Source organism: Pocillopora damicornis, chromosome 14 (assembly GCF_964200805.1).
Source record: "Pocillopora damicornis chromosome 14, jaPocDami1.2, whole genome shotgun sequence".
Classification (NCBI taxonomy): Eukaryota; Metazoa; Cnidaria; class Anthozoa; order Scleractinia; family Pocilloporidae; genus Pocillopora; species Pocillopora damicornis.
Genome location: NC_142683.1, coordinates 2,509,352 through 2,527,929, shown reverse-complemented (window position 1 = coordinate 2,527,929; position 18,578 = coordinate 2,509,352). Strand labels below are relative to the sequence as shown.

General features: G+C 39.2%; 2 protein-coding genes across 7 annotated transcripts; both read right to left on the bottom strand.

The window, feature by feature from the left end:
* Window positions 1-295: 295 nt before the first annotated feature.
* Window positions 296-6,970, bottom strand: LOC113686958 (betaine--homocysteine S-methyltransferase 1). Of its 6 annotated transcripts, XM_089193897.1 has the most exons (12): window positions 6,918-6,970; window positions 6,600-6,814; window positions 6,225-6,382; window positions 5,296-5,320; window positions 4,833-4,971; window positions 3,989-4,080; window positions 3,519-3,713; window positions 3,278-3,425; window positions 2,543-2,725; window positions 2,169-2,299; window positions 1,844-1,941; window positions 296-1,087 (listed from the first exon to the last, which is right to left on the bottom strand). In XM_089193897.1, the coding sequence occupies exons 3-12, from the start codon at window positions 6,341-6,343 to the stop codon at window positions 1,000-1,002; spliced, it is 1,218 nt and encodes a 405-aa protein (XP_089050023.1). In that variant the 5' UTR covers window positions 6,344-6,382; window positions 6,600-6,814; window positions 6,918-6,970; the 3' UTR covers window positions 296-999. The 6 variants fall into 6 exon arrangements, with proteins under 6 accessions (XP_089050023.1, XP_089050027.1, XP_089050024.1 ...); XM_089193901.1 differs by lacking the exon at window positions 6,225-6,382 and having other exon boundaries at window positions 6,918-6,957; XM_089193898.1 differs by having other exon boundaries at window positions 6,600-6,929.
* A 2,078-nt stretch (window positions 6,971-9,048) lies between these two features.
* On the bottom strand, window positions 9,049-18,577 carry LOC113664250 (nucleolar protein 58). The gene is made up of 17 exons (XM_089193895.1): window positions 18,418-18,577; window positions 18,190-18,266; window positions 18,028-18,080; window positions 16,794-16,918; window positions 16,183-16,270; window positions 15,873-15,921; window positions 15,535-15,734; window positions 14,473-14,573; window positions 13,904-13,948; window positions 13,675-13,801; window positions 13,127-13,199; window positions 12,550-12,640; window positions 12,094-12,228; window positions 11,681-11,742; window positions 11,309-11,448; window positions 9,722-9,837; window positions 9,049-9,178 (listed from the first exon to the last, which is right to left on the bottom strand). Exons 1-17 carry the CDS (start codon window positions 18,460-18,462, stop codon window positions 9,110-9,112), a joined length of 1,596 nt encoding a protein of 531 aa, XP_089050021.1. The 5' UTR covers window positions 18,463-18,577; the 3' UTR covers window positions 9,049-9,109.
* Window position 18,578: the final 1 nt, after the last annotated feature.

Below are 18,578 nucleotides of genomic sequence, written 5' to 3'. Positions count from 1 at the left end.
TCAAGACTCCTTCGCGTGAATAAATTAACCTTTTAACTCCCAAGATCTCATTATTAATTCTCCTTACTGTCTGCTATACAGTTCTTGTGATGTTAGTTTGGAGAATTTGATATTGTATCAACTTCTAATCCCCTAATTGATATTTTTCTTTATTTTCATAACTTGTCTCCTTGATATCATATTGATATTGTAAGGAGAAATTCTGTCTTGGTCATTCATGGGAGTTAAAGGGTTAAAAGGAAGATGATGTTTTGCGATAGCGATTTCTTTCACAAACGATGGGTGGCAACGTCGATTGACATCGTTACGATGGCTGTATTTTAACTCTTTACACTCTAACATCAGTATGCATATTCTCCATACTGTTCTCTAAACATTTCCTAAGGTCCTGACAAGGAGAATTTGTCTAACAATCAAGAGCTTCTTTAGTTGATGATCACTTCCTTAATTCTCGTGACCTTAATGTTTAATTCTGGGGTGATATGGTGAGGAGAAATTAGTTCCTAGTCACTCTTAGGAGTTAAAGAGTCAAAAATAATCCAAGCCATAAAGTTTTTACACTATCGTTTGACACTAAAACCTATGATCGATATTTAGTGCTATCGATCTGCCTCGGAACACCAGCGATTTATAATTAACACTTTTAATTGGAGTCTCACGATGGCGTTTGGTGCAACAACACAAGCGATTGAGGTTTAGCACTAACGATTGATCATTTAAGAATGGAAACTAAAATTTATTTACAATCACGATTTGTTGCTAGCTCTAACGACTGAGTTTTACAACAAGCGATTGATAATTCTGGCACAAATGGTACCCCGTAAGCAAGAGGCTTCATTTGTCTATGTTAACTTTCAGTATAGTAACAAGATAGCGAATGGTCAGAAATAATATCTTAAAATTTTCCTTTTTGTTCGATTTTTCTATGCGAATACGAATACAAGTTGCTAAACTAAAATTTCTTCTGGCAAGTGAAATTTATGTTCAACTGTGACTTCATCAAGCAGGTCCGTCAAACTTTGAGACCGCGGGAGAGTAAGGACGACCACTAGCAGGTTCCAGATTTTCCCAATAAGCGCGGTTAGCCCTGGGTACAAAAGTGTACGTTGTCAGCATCAAGTAGTTGTCCCTAGATAGCAGAGAAGTACTTAAGAAGTACTTGCTCAAGAAGTACTTGACATCACACTGATGCCCATTTTAATCAAAACGTTAACAAAATTCTCGGGCGTCATTGGTTATTACCAGCCCGATTTGACACCAGTAGGGCAGTTTACGCTTCATGCTTGTAATTGAACAGTGAAATAGGACAATAAAAGGGACAGTTAACATGTCATGCCGGTGTAACTGGACAGAACGCGTCATGTGTGCGCACTGTTGTCTCGCATTTCACCAAGTTAACTGTTGTTTTTTTTTTATGAAAACGTATACCCGATGTCTAGTTTCTGCCTTAAATTTTATCAAAGTTTTGATGAATTGGCAACAGGAATTCGGTATGTAATCGTATCTAATCATACAAGTGATTAACAAAATCGGACAACCGCGAACGAATCACTACCACTTGCTCCTATTACCATTATAAACCCCAGGGCATCGAAAGCCACAGCGACGACAAAGTGATAGGCTCAAGAACATAACACACCCCCCTTTTTTTAAAGCTAGAAGCAGGACCTCTCGACCAGGACTCCAGCGTAACCCTGGGTCGCCACGTCTCCGAAATCTTTCTTATGTCATCTCTCCCATCTTTTACGGGACCTTACCGAAATAAACAGCGCAAATAACAAAAATAATAAACTTGACTATAGTCAGCGGTAGTTATTACGAAAATATGCGTGAGGAGTTTTACCTTCGTCCCATCCATTCTTTCGGGTGATTTTTATACCCTCCCCCCCACAGTTCGTGTTTTTCACTTGCAACAGGAAGAAAACCGCGTTCTGGAGAGAGCTGAAAATGAATAAATAAAAGAAAAAATTCAAAAAATTTGACAAGAATTTTCTTCAAGGGATAAGCTTGGACAGGTCTACCCTCGATTCTTAAATCACATCTCCGTAAGTTATGTAACCCTTACAACTGGCACGAGCAAGCCGAGGCAAGATTGTGGACATGGCTTTCGATAACATTTTCTGATGTCTTTTGCTATTACGAAAAATATCATTAAAAAATTCCCGTACTTCCTCTGCGATAGCCCGGATGTGATATGGTTCGAATCCACAGCAGCCGCCGATGAACCTCACTCCCATGTCATAGGCTTGCCGGGCGTATTTATGTGCGTCCCATCTGGTAAGTGTACGAGGCTCCAGAGCTAAATTAAAGAGAAGTCAAAGGAAAAAGTTGCTTTCAGCGAGTTAGATATCTCTCTTCTGAAAAGTAATAATGTTTTTCTCAATCTATCTATCCCTCAAAGTTGAAAAGAACCGACCAATCAGAATTCGCAATAAGAAGCGAACCAGCAAATCAGAACAAGCGGTCTAAATCAAATAACCAATGATAACGTGCCTTAGTATAAGGTATACACACAGCCAAGATTTTGAGATTAATTTCTTACCAAATGGTAGCTCGGGTAAACTAGCAAATCCAGCTCTTCCGGCGTCTGGAGTGTGGTAACCAACAGGCTGGATAATCAGATGAGGACTGAGTCCTTCTTTATCCAGAGCTTCTTTCATTAGAATGAGAGTTTTTATGGAAGTAGTGGGATCGAACTTACAATTTACTCCGACGATGTCAGCACCTGACATCGAGGAAAGAGAGAGAAATGTATTTCAATCCACCTTTATACAGGCATGCATTCATCAAGCCAATATGAGAAGATTAAACCACAGTAACTGATATTGTTTCGGCTAGAAAACGCACCAGCCCTTGAAGATGTCAATTTATATCGACAATTAATAGGAAAGGAATGGAAGATTTAAAGAGAGGAACAAATTGGGCATTTCTGAAAAAAGGAATATATTCTCCATGAAATAAGATCTTACTTTTGTCACCCCGTCCCAAACCTTAATCGTCCCAAAAATGGGATGCTAATTCATTGCAAACTACTCCCCCTCCCTACCCTAGAATTTCACTATCAGATTTCTTCTTATATTTCAACCCTGAGTTACGTTGACGGTTCGCACGGGCCCATGGGATCGGAACCACCGAGGGCCGAGTCCAGCTCCTCGAGTATCTGTAAATTAATCTCATTGCAGGAATAAACCAATACAGTTCGACTACATTCTGGCGGTAATATAAACCACAGAAAGTGATTATAACCCCTTGGCCACAGTAAAATGTCTAATGTTACCTGCTCTTGCCAGTCTCACTGCGCACTCTCCTGGTGACACATTGGCAAAGTCTCCCTGTGGTCCGATGCACATCGTAATGGCAGTTGGTTTACCTGTGGTTTTCATCACTTCTACGACCCATTCAGCTTCTTCGCCATACTCAAAGAACTTAGAAGAAAGTAATAAATAAATGCAACAGTGTGACCATGTCAGAGCTCACAAACACACACAAGACAACATCGATGTTAAAATAATGCCTACCTCGGCGATCAGAAGATCCATGTCATTCTTTAGAAATATTTGGATCTGTTCCTCGAATCTTTTCTGTATTTTTTCTTTACCAGCGCCATTTACGTAAAGCTTTGCTGTTTGACAGATGGACCCTGCTGCAAACACCCCTCCCTCTTGTGCCACGCCCTTTGCCAGGTCACAAGCAGATTGATTGATTTCGTCGTTCTGTTGAAGGAAGATGGCACGGAGGAATTGAATTTATGGATCAATGTCAGCGTCTGAGAAACTTCACACCTACCCCTCCCTGACTCAACATTAAACCTAACATGTTATCAGTTGACTAATGTTGAGTTAGGGGAGGGGCAGGTACGCCGTTTCTCAGATACTGACATTGATCTGAGATCATAACAAGAAATTTTTTCGAGATAGGTGGATTTTCGAGGAAAACCAGGTATGTTCATGAATTTATTAAATAAAATTAAAATGGGGGTCAAAGATACCTTCTCATCAATAACTTCATCATCCATAGAAAATGTAAAAGCTTGAATGACATCAGCTCCAGCGCGAAGAAATTCGCGATGCACCTGACGAACTAAAATAACAAAATAGGTCCGTGAAATAAAGAAGATCAAGAAATGTTAACCCTTTAACTCCCAGATCAAATTTGTAATTCTCCTTACTGTCAACCATACAATTCTTATAGTGTTAGTTGAGAGAATTTAGGATCAACTAATTATCCCCTAATTTATATTTTTCTTTATTCTTATCACTTAACTGATTGATATTGTATTGATATTTAAAGGAGAAATTCTGTCTTGGTCACTCATGGGAGTTATAGGGTTAACCATCTCAAATAGGTGGGTCGAGACAATTGAAAAATGTGAGTCTTTAGAAAATCTCTACAGGAAAAAACTGGCTGATCGCCGTGACATAAGATGACTAAAGCCCCAATAGAATGCCGGGTACTTTTCCATCTAGACTGTGATTCCCGCCTTCTCGCCACAGTTAAGTTGCGAAGTGAAGATACTTAATCTTCCTGCTTTGGCGCACAAAAAAACATAGATACGTCAATGTCTTTCTGCACTCCAACCATTGATATTTTGTTACAGTATCTCCATCTATGCAAAAAAAAAAATTCATAAGTCACCGAACCATGTATTTTCCCTGTATAGTCCGAGTCAAAATTTTAACCTGCTACGTTCTTCGATTTTCCCCTACCCCTCCTTAGCTTAGTGAAAAAGACGACAAAACCAAAATTACTCTCGGGAAAGGGGTAGGGAGCCGCCTAACCTAAGTAATGATGGTGGTTATGTCCTTTTCCCGGATCGCTGTCGGGGTACTTACCAGCCTCCGGACTTTCCACAGTGCACTCTGGGGTCCACGGTCCTGCTTTGACATATCCCCGCTTCTCTAAGCAAAAGGTCATGCCCCCATCGCCGACAATTATATCGCCTGCATTCAATCGGTCCAGAATGGTACCTTTCTACGAAAGATCGCAGGAAATAAATCCAAATTGGGTTCTTATTCCTATACGTCGAACAGATGAAAAAAGAGACAGCTAGCGAAGCGATGCGAAGAGAAACGTTTTTTTTTCGCGCTACACATCAACAGCATATTCCAAACCACGGGCTCGCCTCGCGCTTGCCTCCACTTACGTGAAAAAGACGGGCTTCCCCCATCTACCCCTCCCACATTACTTCTCCAATGGTCTATTGTTTCGTGGTGTAAGTCAGAAGAGTACTAATAAGACGCCTGCACTGCAAGCTGGTGCACAAACAATCTGTCTAACACAAGTAAATTAGCTTACCTTGGTGTCTGTTGTATATGAGGCACTGTTGACAAAATGAAGTAGAAATTGTTATGTTTTGACCGGATGTTGACATTTCTAGCTGAAGAACTTTTAAGAATTAAAATTCGCTGTCACGCAAAATTTAGCAGCGTTGTGTGATACAAGAAGAACGTGATTTAATTTTGTTGATTCCCAGCTTGGAGGAAACAACGGAAAGATTACCGAGTGCCCCACTAACGAAGCTTTTTTAAAATACTATAAAGTGTGGACGAATTTCTACTCTGCTAGCTCAGAACAAGATTTGAAATATTTTGAATAACAATCAGGCGGTAATTTAATAACGTATCTTAAAATTATCAGAAATAACACTTTCGTAACGCTTGACTTCTTTTCTTAGGAGTTCGAAAATAATACATGTCCAAATAATATATCCACACGACTGAATTTCGGATAACATGTTACTAAATGTGTTAATTTACCCATATGTATTTTCACTCCACCGATGCTTTTAAAGAAGACTTAAGGTCCAGAGACAGTTTTCTTGCACGAAACGTGGTCACTAATTAAAGGTCACTAGACGTAGACTGGGACAAGGCTGTCGGAAGAAAGGAATGACTTCGAATTTTCAACCCTTTGATGACGAACTAAGCTCTTCAAAGCAGATTTCTTAAACCACGCCTACTCATAGCCCTCTCTTTAATTTAATTCTTACTGAAATCTAAGTCTAATATAAGATATGTCGTGTTGAGCCCGATTATTCTGACAACGTGGAAAGCTATCGTATAATTTGCATCAGAATAACTTGAGAAATGCTCTTTCACTGTAAAATTTTCAATGCCAGGCCTCACATGATACACACACGTAAATAGAAGGAATTCAAATCAACATGTGAAATTTATCTTGCATAAATGACAACATTAATTGTTGTGGCTTAAAATATATGATACCTCCGGTTGTAGTTCAACAAATTGCTACTAACACGAGTCATAGCGGACAAATTTCTGCCGGCGTACATCTTGGTGCCTTGCCATAGGAACGGAACAAGTGGACGCCATGTTCCAATCATGCTTTGAAAAGCTTCGAAGATACTGACCTAAACTTCAAACTCGTATTAAAGCAGAAGACAGCGGTAACTAGTAGAGTCTTGGTTACAAATTAGCATATTGAATATTCGATGACAGCTAATTGAGTTGAAAAGACTGACCCCCGCTTCGCGGACTACCCCACGGACTACTCCGCTGACTACCTTGCGGACTACCCCCACGGACTACCCTAAATAATTAACCAAATTTACTATTATGGGGGAAGAGACTCAAACCTACCTGCTCAACCTGCACGATCAAAACAGCCGCCATTTTCTTTTCACCGACTTCTTCGACCCAGTCTTTTTAAAAAGTAGCTCAGGTAAACCAAATTTACTTTATGATATTCTTGAATGAATGAATGATCCCTAAGCAAGAATCATAAAGTAAATTTAGTTCACCTGTTTGTAGTCCTTTCATCATGCGGGGCGTCAATTTCTACGATCTCGATTTCTCTAGATGTAAGGAAGGTTCAAAAGAGCTACTTTTTTAGCAAATGTTAATGTCGATGGCAACACTTGAAGCAGATTAAAAAGATCAATATTCCACAGCACTTACTGATCGTCCATTGTGGAAACAGTGTTTAGACTGATGGCCGATGAAGAATGGGGCGAATATGAAAAAAAAGACTGGGTCGAGGAAGACGGTGAAAAGAAAATGGCGGCTGTTTTGACCGTGCAGGTTGAACAGGTAGGCTTATATCTCTTCCCCCGTAGAAGTAAATTTGGTTGATTATATGGGGTAGTCTGTGGGTGTAGTCCGCGGAGTATTCCGTGGGGTAGTCCGCGGAGCGGGGGTCAGTCTTTTCAACTCTCCCGCTAATTATAGTTATGCACCAGTCAATGTAAACCCCCGCACCCCACCCCACCCCCCCCCCCCCGGGCCGGGACATAGTGGGGCATTTGACAAGCGCTCACTTCTAAAGTTGCAAAATGCCCCGCACCTCAAGGTCAGGTTTTTCCTCTAATTGAAGCCAACGACCCCGCTCACATCCCCCGCTCTTGTTGAGTGGAAGACACAGGCTAATGTAAATGGTTTAAACTTTATTTGTCAAGTAACACACGTCACCGCATACAATGCTTTTCAAATGGTATAACATGTGTGTGGTGTCTTTATAGTCTACTGTTAAAATTTAAGAGAAACATTAAATTCTACATGCTAGTAGAAGAGGGTTAAGTGTTAGTTAATGCAGTTTAAAAATGTATTTCAAAATTTGAACAAACACACTGTTTCATAGAATGGGTTTAAAGAACACATCTAACTTTCCTGTTCCTGTTTCTTTCCTTCTTGTTTTCACTGAAGACCTCCTCCTGGCCAACCTTCAGTTGGTACTCATCGCAATACCAGTGTCCTATAGGCTCTCTTGTGATTCCAACGCAAGAAAAATGGAACCATTGAACTGGACATTGTGGATTGTCACATGCAATCATAGCACCGAATTCTTTTTGTTGGCAAATACAAAAAACATCTACTCAGTCCACCTCGGTGGGAAATACCCCGGTCTTCTCCCCCGCTGTTCTTGGATGACGTGCAAAAGAGGTCAAAGTCCCCGATACCTGCGGCCCTTTCGCTCGTCAAATAACGGAAAAGTCCCCGCAAATGCCCTGCTATGTCCCGGCTGGGGGGGTGCGGGGGTTTACATTGACTTGTGCATTACTTAAAATCAACCCTGTAAGACCAGTTGAGGGCAAAATAACAAGTATTATTTTTTTCTCAGATCGTGAGCGGGTGGTATTCTACAAATCCTGCGATCTGATTAGTTCCGAGAGTGGGCAGTATTCTCCCTTTCCGGCCCGCTCACAGCGGGTCAGGTTCTTTTCGCAACCATTTGTTAGGTTTTAGAAAAAAATATTAAAATGTTATTCACCAGCCAAGGTCGGTCCGTATTGGGAACTGACTGTGCCCTCTGTCTTGTGTACCGCCCTCGGCCTACAGCCTCGGTACCCAAGACCTAGGGCACAGTTTTTCCCAATACGGACCTCCCGTCTGGTGAATAACACATACGAACGAAGTAGTAAAAAATCTTCCAACAGCTGATTCACACGCTATACTTTATTTGGGATCATCCGCGTAAATCTTTCTTGATTTCCAATTCGTTTAAGCACTTTTCAAATTCGTTTCCTATTCATTCAAATCAAGAATGATTTCAGTTTTAATTGGGTAAAACCAGTGAATCGACGGCAGCCGTAGCACAAAGCACAATCACGCTAGTGGCACCCTTTCTAATTCACGCGAAGATACCTTTCATATCTTTGGTAAACAATCACGAAAGGAAAGATAAAGAACATACAGACGAAGCGTTTTTAGTTAATATCTCGTTTAAGTCTAAAGAGATCATAGAAACACTTCTAATAACCAGCACTGCACGAGCTCTGTGAAGGAGGCGAGCTAAGAGAAGATGTTTACTCGGGGGAGATTTCAGAGGGAACCACATTTTCCAGCCCTAAGGATCCCTTACCGCTTTACGAAGTAAATTTGTGTTTATACTTTTAAATGATAGCGGCAACATCACATAGTTTCTGGAGCATCTTTCTCCTCTAAGTATCTAAGTTGTTTACAAACAAGCTGCACAACAGGTCCCCACGTGTGACGCCCCCTTAAAATTACGCCCATATTGTCCGTTAGCGCTTTCATATGCACCGCTGCTCAGCTGTAATCACGACTGGAACCAAAAGGAAACTAGAAAGCATCGGAGAATATCAATTTATTGTAAAACATGTACAAAGTGATAATATCAGATCATAATTATGTTAATCTGAGTCTTCCTCCTTTTTTTCTTTCTTCTTTTTCTTTTTCTTCTTTTCTTCACTCTTCGGGGTCTGGAATGGTATACAAGTTACGTAGATCATTTAAATTTAAGTCAAAATTTAATCTGAGTTAGCAAGAAATATTACACCAAATGAGTGTGACAGAGTGAACTAGGACTTGTGTGACTTAGAATTGCGTGACAATATAGTCGTTTATATGGATTTCCCAACTTTAGTCTCTGTAATGTGAGCCTTTTGTGGGGGTCTCATGTTTCAGTTTTAGGATTTTTGCTCCTGTCTCGTGTGCTTCGATTCGTACAAAATGTAAAGCTCATTTACAGAAAACAAACGCCGTTGGGTTTTGAGAGGAATTAGACACTGATGGTTGGATTTCTTTATTTACCCACTGCTACAAGAGCTATTCATAACTGTTCCACGTGATTGGTCTAATGAAGCTCTTAGAATGAAAATTTGTCAGAACTCGGCCTTCCATGAAAAGTTTGATATAGTTACCGAGCTCTTCACCTCACCTCCCCTCCCCCTACCCCTAAAAAAAAAATCTTTCAACTCCGAAACAAGATTATTTCTACACCATTCGAGAGACTTAGTTCTCACCACAGCCGCGGAAGTCTCCAATTGTTCTTCATCGTCTTCATCTTTAGATTCATCGTTCTTCTTCTTCTTCTTTTTCTTTTCTTTCTTTGATTTTTTAGCCGGCGTCTCCCCGTCGACTGCGTGAAGGCAACATGAATATCATCAGTTAGCAAGGTTAAATAATTTTTAGCATAAAAGCAAGTAATACCCATTATTATCATAGCACAGCTAACAAGAGGGGGAGGGGGGGGGGAAGAAAGCCCTTGGGTGTATTTGAGTCCCAACCCCCTATTCAAGTTTTATAGACACAAATATCACTCAGTATGTCCTAGGTTAACGCTCCTTAACGCACAACCTTAATTCAGGATAGCTTTCACTTGAAAGCCGAACTTTGTGCTTACGGTAGCTTGAACGGAGTAAAAAACTTTATCTTTCCCAGCTATCTACAACAAACAAGATACTTTAAAACCCATTGACACCTGAACCGCCCGTAACCGCCCGTGCCGCGTGGGGGACTTGCGCGAGAGACGCTTTCCCCCCTATCTCCCCTACTAAGCAGAATTTTGTCTCCAAACTTCCTCTGTTGTTAGAGGATCTATAAACCAATCAGAATCCGTTTTTTGCGCAGTTATTTTGATAACTTTAGGGGGTAGTACAGAGGCGTCATTTTATGCGTTCATAAGAAATGGTCAACTACAAAGAAATGGCGTACGCGCGGCCGACTTTCAATATTTTCAAGTCGGATTTTCTGTTCCTTTCCCACCATTTTAGACCTTCTGGAACACAGAATGAAAAGGAAATATGCTATAGAATAACCTGCTCGAAAAATAATGGACATCACGGTCTGAAAGGCGACAAAATAATCTTTCGAGTCGACAACACTACAATTCTCTAAAGCGATGCGAATTAGGGCCGTAAAGCGAAAACCAAACTATCGGACTTCAAGCGAGGCCTAGAGACATTATGAAGATTCAAAGGCACGGTAAATATCACGTTTGAGTAATGAGATGTCCAAAAAGTATTGTTTAATAGAAGATTTTGTGTTAAAACGTAGAACTTTCAGTATTTTCAACACAACGCTGCGCAATATTCTAGCCGTGAAGTCAAGTAAACATCGATCTGGGCATGATGAATTCTACTTCGTGGGTTTCGCACACGTAAGAAATTCGTACGTTTTTCGGTTCTAACAGAAAATCAAGAACTGTTTTGAATAAAGCTTTCTTCCCGAAACGTTCCTTGGTCAGTTTTGTCTTTCTCCTCATTTATAATTTCCATGTAACATGAGATCTCTCCACACACTGATAAATTTGCATATTCACTTTGAAATCCGATCCGCATACTTTTTTTGCACACGTGCGCAAAAATTTACTGATTTTTATCTTTTATCTTGATTTTAGAGTAAAAACTTAATATGCATCTATTGCTTTCCTCGTTGATAGTAAGTTATTTAAATGGTCTTCTTTCACGTGAGCTTGTTTTTGGGAAAAAAAGATTTGTCAAACTTTACTGCGCATTGTGTTTACTTTTCCGGTTTCTCCAAAATTTTAACTTTTGGGTAGGCACGTGTTACACGTAGGAGTCAATGGGTTAAAGAATCGAACCACACACCTTCTTCTGTTACAGGCGTGCTCGGCGTAACTGGGACGCTGTCGCCTGGTGTCGAATCTCCATTTTCTTCTGATCTCTTCCGTTTCTTTCCTGGTGTGGCGATGGTCGAGTCAGTGGCGGGATTGTACGACATTACAACGCTAAGGCAGGGGAAAAAAAAGTTTTAAAGATAAGCATTTTAAATAAGACGTGTGTGGACAAAAAATTTAAGAAGTCACGTGCGTGCAAGATTTGCGTGTTAGTCGCGCGAGGGAAAATGGAGTACGCAGAATTCACGAATCACGCGCGAGGTCCATGAACTTTTCGGGTTGACCTCGTGCTTCTTGAATAACATGAGGGAAGATAAATTAATTAATTGGTTGCAATTAGTACCTTTTGTTTTCGTACTTGTCTACTCTTGCTTTGGCCTTGCCAGTACCACTGATTCTTCTCAGCTAAAGAGAGAATATCATTCATTTAGTTATTTGGAAATTGATTTTCTTGAGTTTCTGTCAGCTTCAAACGATCCGAACACCCATAAAAAAAGGAAGGGAATTCCTCTCCCAGAATTTAACACAACGCGGAAGCATGGATTTATGCCGAAACATTTGTGGTCCTAAGCTGAAAAAAAATTCAGAATATTCTAAACAGAAGTCGGACTTGTGACCATGCGATATGAAATTTGGAAGCCTTTAGAAGGTAAGCCTTTAAACCAAATGTCCAAATGATCTCCAATAGCGGTTGGAAAACGCGGTAAGCCATGCAATGTCTATCAAAAGCGGGAAAATAGGAAACCGGTTTATTACCTGATTTTCTTCAAGTGCCTTCAACCTCATTTCAAGCTTTGCTCTGTTTTCAACCCCCATGGCCGTTCCACTGTCTTCTCCCAAGGCATCGACTCGTGCTGCAAGGGAAACCTTGGCCGCTAGCATTCTAGAAATCTGTCACAGTAAAAGACAAAAAAAAAAGACATTCGGATAACTATCTAAGTGGAAAAAATCATGACAACCGTAAGTACGCGACCATACGAGCATGCATCTCTCTAGAAACGGTGTTTTGCTGGCTTTCATTTTAAAAAACAATTCTGCGTGCTGAAGAACGTACAAACAGATGAAAAGGTTTCGAAATCTGGGTGTAGTAGGGTGGAGTATCTCCCCCCTATCCCCCCCTCCACCCGAACATGTTTTCCGTAAAGGCCTTGTGATCGTAGATAAATTTACATGAAAGGAAATAGGTCTTTATTTTCACAAATATTCACAAACCTTTCCTTTGTGTTTTGGATTTGTTTGACCCACAAGCGACGCATGGAAGATCAGACCGTATTTGGGAGTATCACGTTTTGTTTTTAGTGCTCTGTTTAAAACAAAACAAAAAAACAACGATTAAACAAGAAAAAAAAACATTGCAACCATAGTATTATAAGATTCTGGACCAGGCTTTCTTTCTTTCTTTTTTTCTTCTCTTAAACCTTTAGCCCCTAAAAATGACTAGCGTCTAATTTCTCCTTACAATATCACCCCTGAATCAAACATGAAAGTCAGGAGAATAGAGGAGATGATCACCAACAAGAGCAGCTCTTGATTGTCAAACAAATTCTCCTTGTCAGCCTGTTAGAAATGTATGGAGAACAGTATAGAGAATATGCATACTGATGTTAGAGTGTAAATGGTTAACAGATAGAAGTTCTCCTTTGATAGATGTGCACTCAAAGTCATGTTATTACCCTTACAAATCATATACCCTTTTAAGACCCAAGACTTTAAAAACCACATCCTGTTTGACATATATCCTTTAAAGCCACACAAAATCCCTCACTGCTCCCCTGTGCTCATTACTAACCTGAACAATGCCTTCTCAGCACCCAAGATTTGAACTGTTGACGATGGATGCTTGGCTAAATTTAGAAGTGACCCTGTAAAACAGCCATCCAATTTCATAATGAGTGTCAGCATGTATAACACAAAAATATAAATCTGAAAGAATTACAGCTGTCATTAATTGTCATGAAATACACGTGACAGGAGGTGGAATGAAGGTGCAAGTCATTTTCATCTTGGTCGCAAACAGTTATGGTAAGATTCAGAAGCCATAAATATTTCGATTAGATTCCAAAAGGTGAATTCACCAATCACAAAAAAGCTCCTCACAGGCTACCAAACATCAAAACCACAAACTAAATATCATTCCTGTTTCATTTTCCTTTGCCTGATTGATTTTCTTAAACAATGAACAAAAATTTCCAAATATCATTTTGGTGTTCATGGTTTTCTAAGTGTCAGTGATTACTGAGCACAGTCCCACATGCCCTTAAATGTCAAAGATGCTTCAGAAGGACTCCAGACCCCTTACCCCTGTTGCAAATGACAAAAACAGTTATTTCAATTCACCTGCATGTGCAATTAGTCTGGCACCAACAAGCTCTCCAACAAGCACAGTCAGGTTTGGGGCAATAGCCGTCATTCGATTCTTGAGGTAATCATAGAGCTGAGCACGGTAATCAGTCATTTCAATGATCTGAAAATTGCAATGAAAAGTGTTAATGAAACAACTCATAGAATGGATAATTTTTTCAGGTAAGCTGTTGGCTTGAAAACATGCCTAGATTTCATGTAATACCTGATCACAGAGGTAAATGATATTATTCATGTCCTCCTCAGAGATCTGGAAGGAAACACAGTCACAAACATCAGCTCACAAAATTTAGCAATTAATTTTTTTTGTGTTAAAAAACCTTCATATACAACTCAGGTTACTTTCACTTGGTGGTGAGCAAATTCAGTAATTCTTGTTGAAAATTTGTGAATTTAAGTGTTCCATTGTGAACCATGATGACCATACCAAAATTTGGATGCCTAGCTGTTAAAACATTTGGATACCAAACCAAGAATATGAAATTTCAGGCAGGTCAGTGAAAAATATAACCAGCACAATTTGAACACCATCTAAATTTCTGCGTGGCTAAGGTGTGGTTGCATAAATGTGTGACAGCTCAGCTAGCAAATATTGTTTTGAATTCGGTAAACCAGCAATGAAAGTTGGTAAAACTATCGATAATGTTAAAAGGTTACAATTCAAGCAGGGTTGTTAAGTTTCATGTGAACAGAGCAAAGATACTGGGCATTCCATGCAAAAAAAGCAGAGTCCTATCTTTGAAATGGTAGAAAATCCAAGCAGTACAATCCCACCTCAGTTCCCATGGAGATCTCTGCTGCAGCTTTGACTTCCTCCTCAACTTCCTCAGGCAGAATCTCAGACAAATCAGTTTTATCAGCATTTAAACGAGTGCCTGGAAAATACGAAACAACAATGATCACAAACATGACACAAACTAAATCCTAAGGTATCCAAAGCTTAAGATAATTATCATAAAATAATTGGCTTTTCTCTTGTTGACCAGCCTGGGCTGATTTCTGAAATCCTGCCTTAGCAAACTCTCCTCTGTAAAAATTCTTATGTGTAAATGTTAGAAGACAAGTTAAGCTGGTTAGCAAGATCATGAGATCTTTGTGAAAGAGGGATAGAAATCTTCCCAAAGGCACACTCCATCCCAGTTTCTAGGAAAAACTAGTGCAAAGACTGCATCTTTTCCATTTTGATAGCTGGGCTGAAATTTTCCTTCCATTACCTTGGCTGAAATCTCAACTTGCTAAGAAGGACTAAAATTTCTCACTTCTCATCAAAATTCATGTGGGTTTTGGCACATTGACCTTGACATAAAACTTGGAATGTTATCAGAAAAAAAATTGGTGGGTAATTGGTGGAAAGTGCACTAGTAACATACACACTCTATTTGAGACATCTGGTCCAGAAATATAATAATTATGCTGTCTAAACATAACAATGTACATGAAAAAAATACACACTTCTGACTGGCTGAAAATCAGTACATTCTCATGTAACACATGTGCCAAGTTGCAATGCAAGTGTAAATACAAATAGTGCACACTCACTTTCAAATTTTGCCTATCTTAACTTACTGTGATGTTTTTTCATGTACATTATTAACAAGTAATCACATGACTTCTCTTGCAATTTGCTGTAATTACCCTTAAGGCTTACAAATCAAGATCTTAAAGACCACATCCTGTATGACACACACCCTCTAAGGCCAAACAAAATCCCTCACTTCTCCCCTGAATAAGGCAAGCATGGTTTCCCAGGCACAAAAATGAAAGAAAAAAAACCAAAGTCCTATGTGCCTTGTTCCAATGCAGTAAAAAACAACATTGTGTCATAATAACCCTTACCCATAGTCTTGACAGTCTTTGCATAGGCTAGGTTGTCTGTGACAATCTTGCCCAGTTCAGGAAAATGCCAGCCATACCACTCACGGCAACGCATCACATAGTTGTTCAGTTCCTTGTCAAGGTCATCCAGTAAAGATATCGCCTGGACAATCATGGTGTCAATTTTGTCTGGACTGAACTTGAGCTTATAACGTGACAAGCTATATCAGATAACAGAACTTTGTTAAGAAAAGTTAACAAAAAAAAGGATGACTGGTTTTTCAATAAAAAAAAAATAAAAAAATAAAAGCTGCAGACATGGATATTAAAAAGGAGAATTCAATTAAAAAAAACCAAACCTGTGTGCTAATCCCAAGGCCATAGCACTCATTTCTTTATTAGGAAGACCTAAAATGTTGAAAAGGAAATTTAAGGAATTAACCCTTTCACTCTCTGGAATGACCAACTTGGAATTTCTCCTCAAAATATCACCATATTTTAAAGCAAATGCTTCTTTGCACATGGTTCACCAAGGTTGTCATTATGAGCAGATCACAAAGAGTACTTTACAATTACATTATTAATGTATTGGTTTAAATACATTAATGTATGCAAATTTTATGGGTAAGTATGCAGCTGTTGAAGAAATGGTGTGTATTTGTTGAATACCTGTGATAAGACTTTCAAGCTGTAGCCTGATTCCTCGCATCAGCTCTTGAACTGCTGAGCTGGAGACACAATTCAAGCTAAGCTTCTCCTAAAGAACCAAAAGACATGGAAAAAATTCTTACTAATAAGTAAATCTTAACCTTTTACACCCTAACATCAGTATTCATATTCTCATACTGTTCTCTGTACATTTACTAAGGTGCTGACAAGGAGAATTTGTCTAACAATCAAGAGTTTCTTTAGTTGATGATCATTTCCCTTATTCCCATGACTTTAATGTGCGATTCAGTAGTGATATTGTAAGGAGAAATAAGATTTTAGTCACTCTTAGGGTTTGAAGGGCTAATTCTGCATGAACTAGAGATGACCTGATGCTCAGAAAAGAGGAAACTTATAAATTCCTAGAATTGAAGGGATTCTGAAAATCTGGCCAGTACAAAAATATACTGAGCAGGAAGATAAACTTGAAGACTTGCGCTATTAAAAAAAAATGACCACTGCACCTACTTTTGTTACGTTACAAGAATTACAGGGATACCACCATTTTTTTTTTAAAACACCACTCAAAACTAGAGAGAAAAAATTGTACATCATTAAAAAAGGTTTCTCACCTTGATGACACCTCCCAGCTTAGCATCAGCCACAGCCAGTTCTTGGTGAATGTCTTTGGCAACAATTTTCTTTAAAACTTTTTTAAGACTCTTGCTCATCTTCCCCTCTACTGCAGCAGTTGCAGCTAAAAACATAAATGAAAAGAAACGTAAATCAACATTAACTTTTAACTCTTTTACCCCGAAGAGTGACTGGCATCTAATTTCTCCTTACTATATCACCCCTGAATCAAACATTAAGGTCAGGAGAATGAAGGAGCTGATCACAGATGCAAGAAGCTTGTGATTATTAGCCAAATTCTCCATGTTGGCATCTAAAGAAATGTTTAGAGAACAGTATGGAGAATATGCATACTGATATAGGGGCGTAGAGGGTTAAGGTTTGAAGACGCAGTAATCCCATGGTCAATGCATCAGACTCCTGATCAACCATTCCATTGGTCATTATGTCATAATCTTTGGTTTGGTACCACAGCTCCAAGCTACAACCATTTTAGTTACCATGGTAAGAAGTAAAAACTTTTGGTACCTAAAGTTTGATTGAAAGTTGCCCAATTATTAACCCGTGTTCAGTGGTTTAGCAGCTAGCCTTTGGCAGGCCTCAGCCATACCACAAGGCTCACTGCTTATCCGAAAAAAAAAATGTCAATGAGTAAAACAAAATTCAGATGTCAGCATTATGATCTGTTACGTATCCTTAATACTGGCCTAGACCCCCTTGGAAAAAATTTAGCCATACCCCTTGAAACACATTTATACAGACAAATACATAGTAAATTTTGCCATTCTACATAAAGAGTTAAGTTTGTAAATGATTAAATTAGTATCCTGTACACACTGATAAAATACATTGCATCAGGATTTGCTATACCCTCAAGATTAGCTGGCTTGCTCGACAAGCTCACCGTATAACGGCCTGAATTTAATTTACTGACAACCCCAATTACCATAACTATAAATGGCAATTAACCCTTTAACTCCAAAGATCTGATTGTTATTTCTCCCCTCTAGCTGCTACTCATTTCCTAGTAAATTAGTTACATGAATTTAGTGTTAGATTAAGATAACAACTACTACTCCATAAGTCTGAATATTCTCAAGATTTGTTTGGATAATGTATGAATATTATTGGGAGAAGTTACATGTTCATCACTTCTGGGAGTTGGGGTTAATTGAGCAGTCAAAATAAAATAATGCTATTGCAAACATTATATTTTCTACGTAGTCTGCTAACCTGCCAAGGCTTCCGTTGTGTCATTGAACTTTTCAAAATGCTTCAATTTAACCCTGAAATACAAATCAACTTATATCAGAAGGTTTAAAATTGCAACTAAACTTAGTACGTACATCGATTGAAAGAGATACGTAGATCATTAGATATAAAGACGGTACTTACACTTTGCTAGCGGCATCTGGTGTTTCAAAATCCTTGTACAGGTTATCGATTTTGTGTAATTTCTTCTCATCGAGGAGCTGAAGAAGCAAAGTTCAAGATTTCAGCACGATTCGAGTCAAACTTGGTTTAATTTTGGAATGAAGAACTCAAAGGTTTTCGGCTGCAAAGCGAGCCAGATTTCGCTGTAAAAAAGAAAATCATTTCGCTATTTAGAGGCAAGGCACTTACCTTAAAGATCGCATAGCCTGCTGGCGTTTCGAAAAGTACTAACATGGTTAAAATAGTAAGATTATTTTCCTAACACGGCTACAAACATAAAAATATAAGGACACAATCTGCACGTGGAAAGAACTTCCGATCGGCTCGTCCCCAGATTCCCAAATTTGTCA

Excerpts from the sequence above, each read along its gene's own strand:
- LOC113686958 (XM_089193897.1), bottom strand. The coding sequence starts at position 6,343 with ATGATTGGAACATGGCGTCCACTTGTTCCGTTCCTATGGCAAGGCACC. Across the intron at positions 4,972-5,295 it reads CATATACAACAGACACCAAG|AAAGGTACCATTCTGGACCG; the intron begins GTAAGCTAATTT and ends GATCTTTCGTAG. Across the intron at positions 1,942-2,168 it reads TCCGGGCTATCGCAGAGGAA|CTCTCTCCAGAACGCGGTTT; the intron begins GTACGGGAATTT and ends ATTCATTTTCAG.
- LOC113664250 (XM_089193895.1), bottom strand. The coding sequence starts at position 18,462 with ATGTTAGTACTTTTCGAAACGCCAGCAGGCTATGCGATCTTTAAG. Across the intron at positions 13,802-13,903 it reads TCATTTACCTCTGTGATCAG|ATCATTGAAATGACTGATTA; the intron begins GTATTACATGAA and ends TGCAATTTTCAG. Across the intron at positions 11,743-12,093 it reads AGGCACTTGAAGAAAATCAG|CTGAGAAGAATCAGTGGTAC; the intron begins GTAATAAACCGG and ends TTCTCTCTTTAG.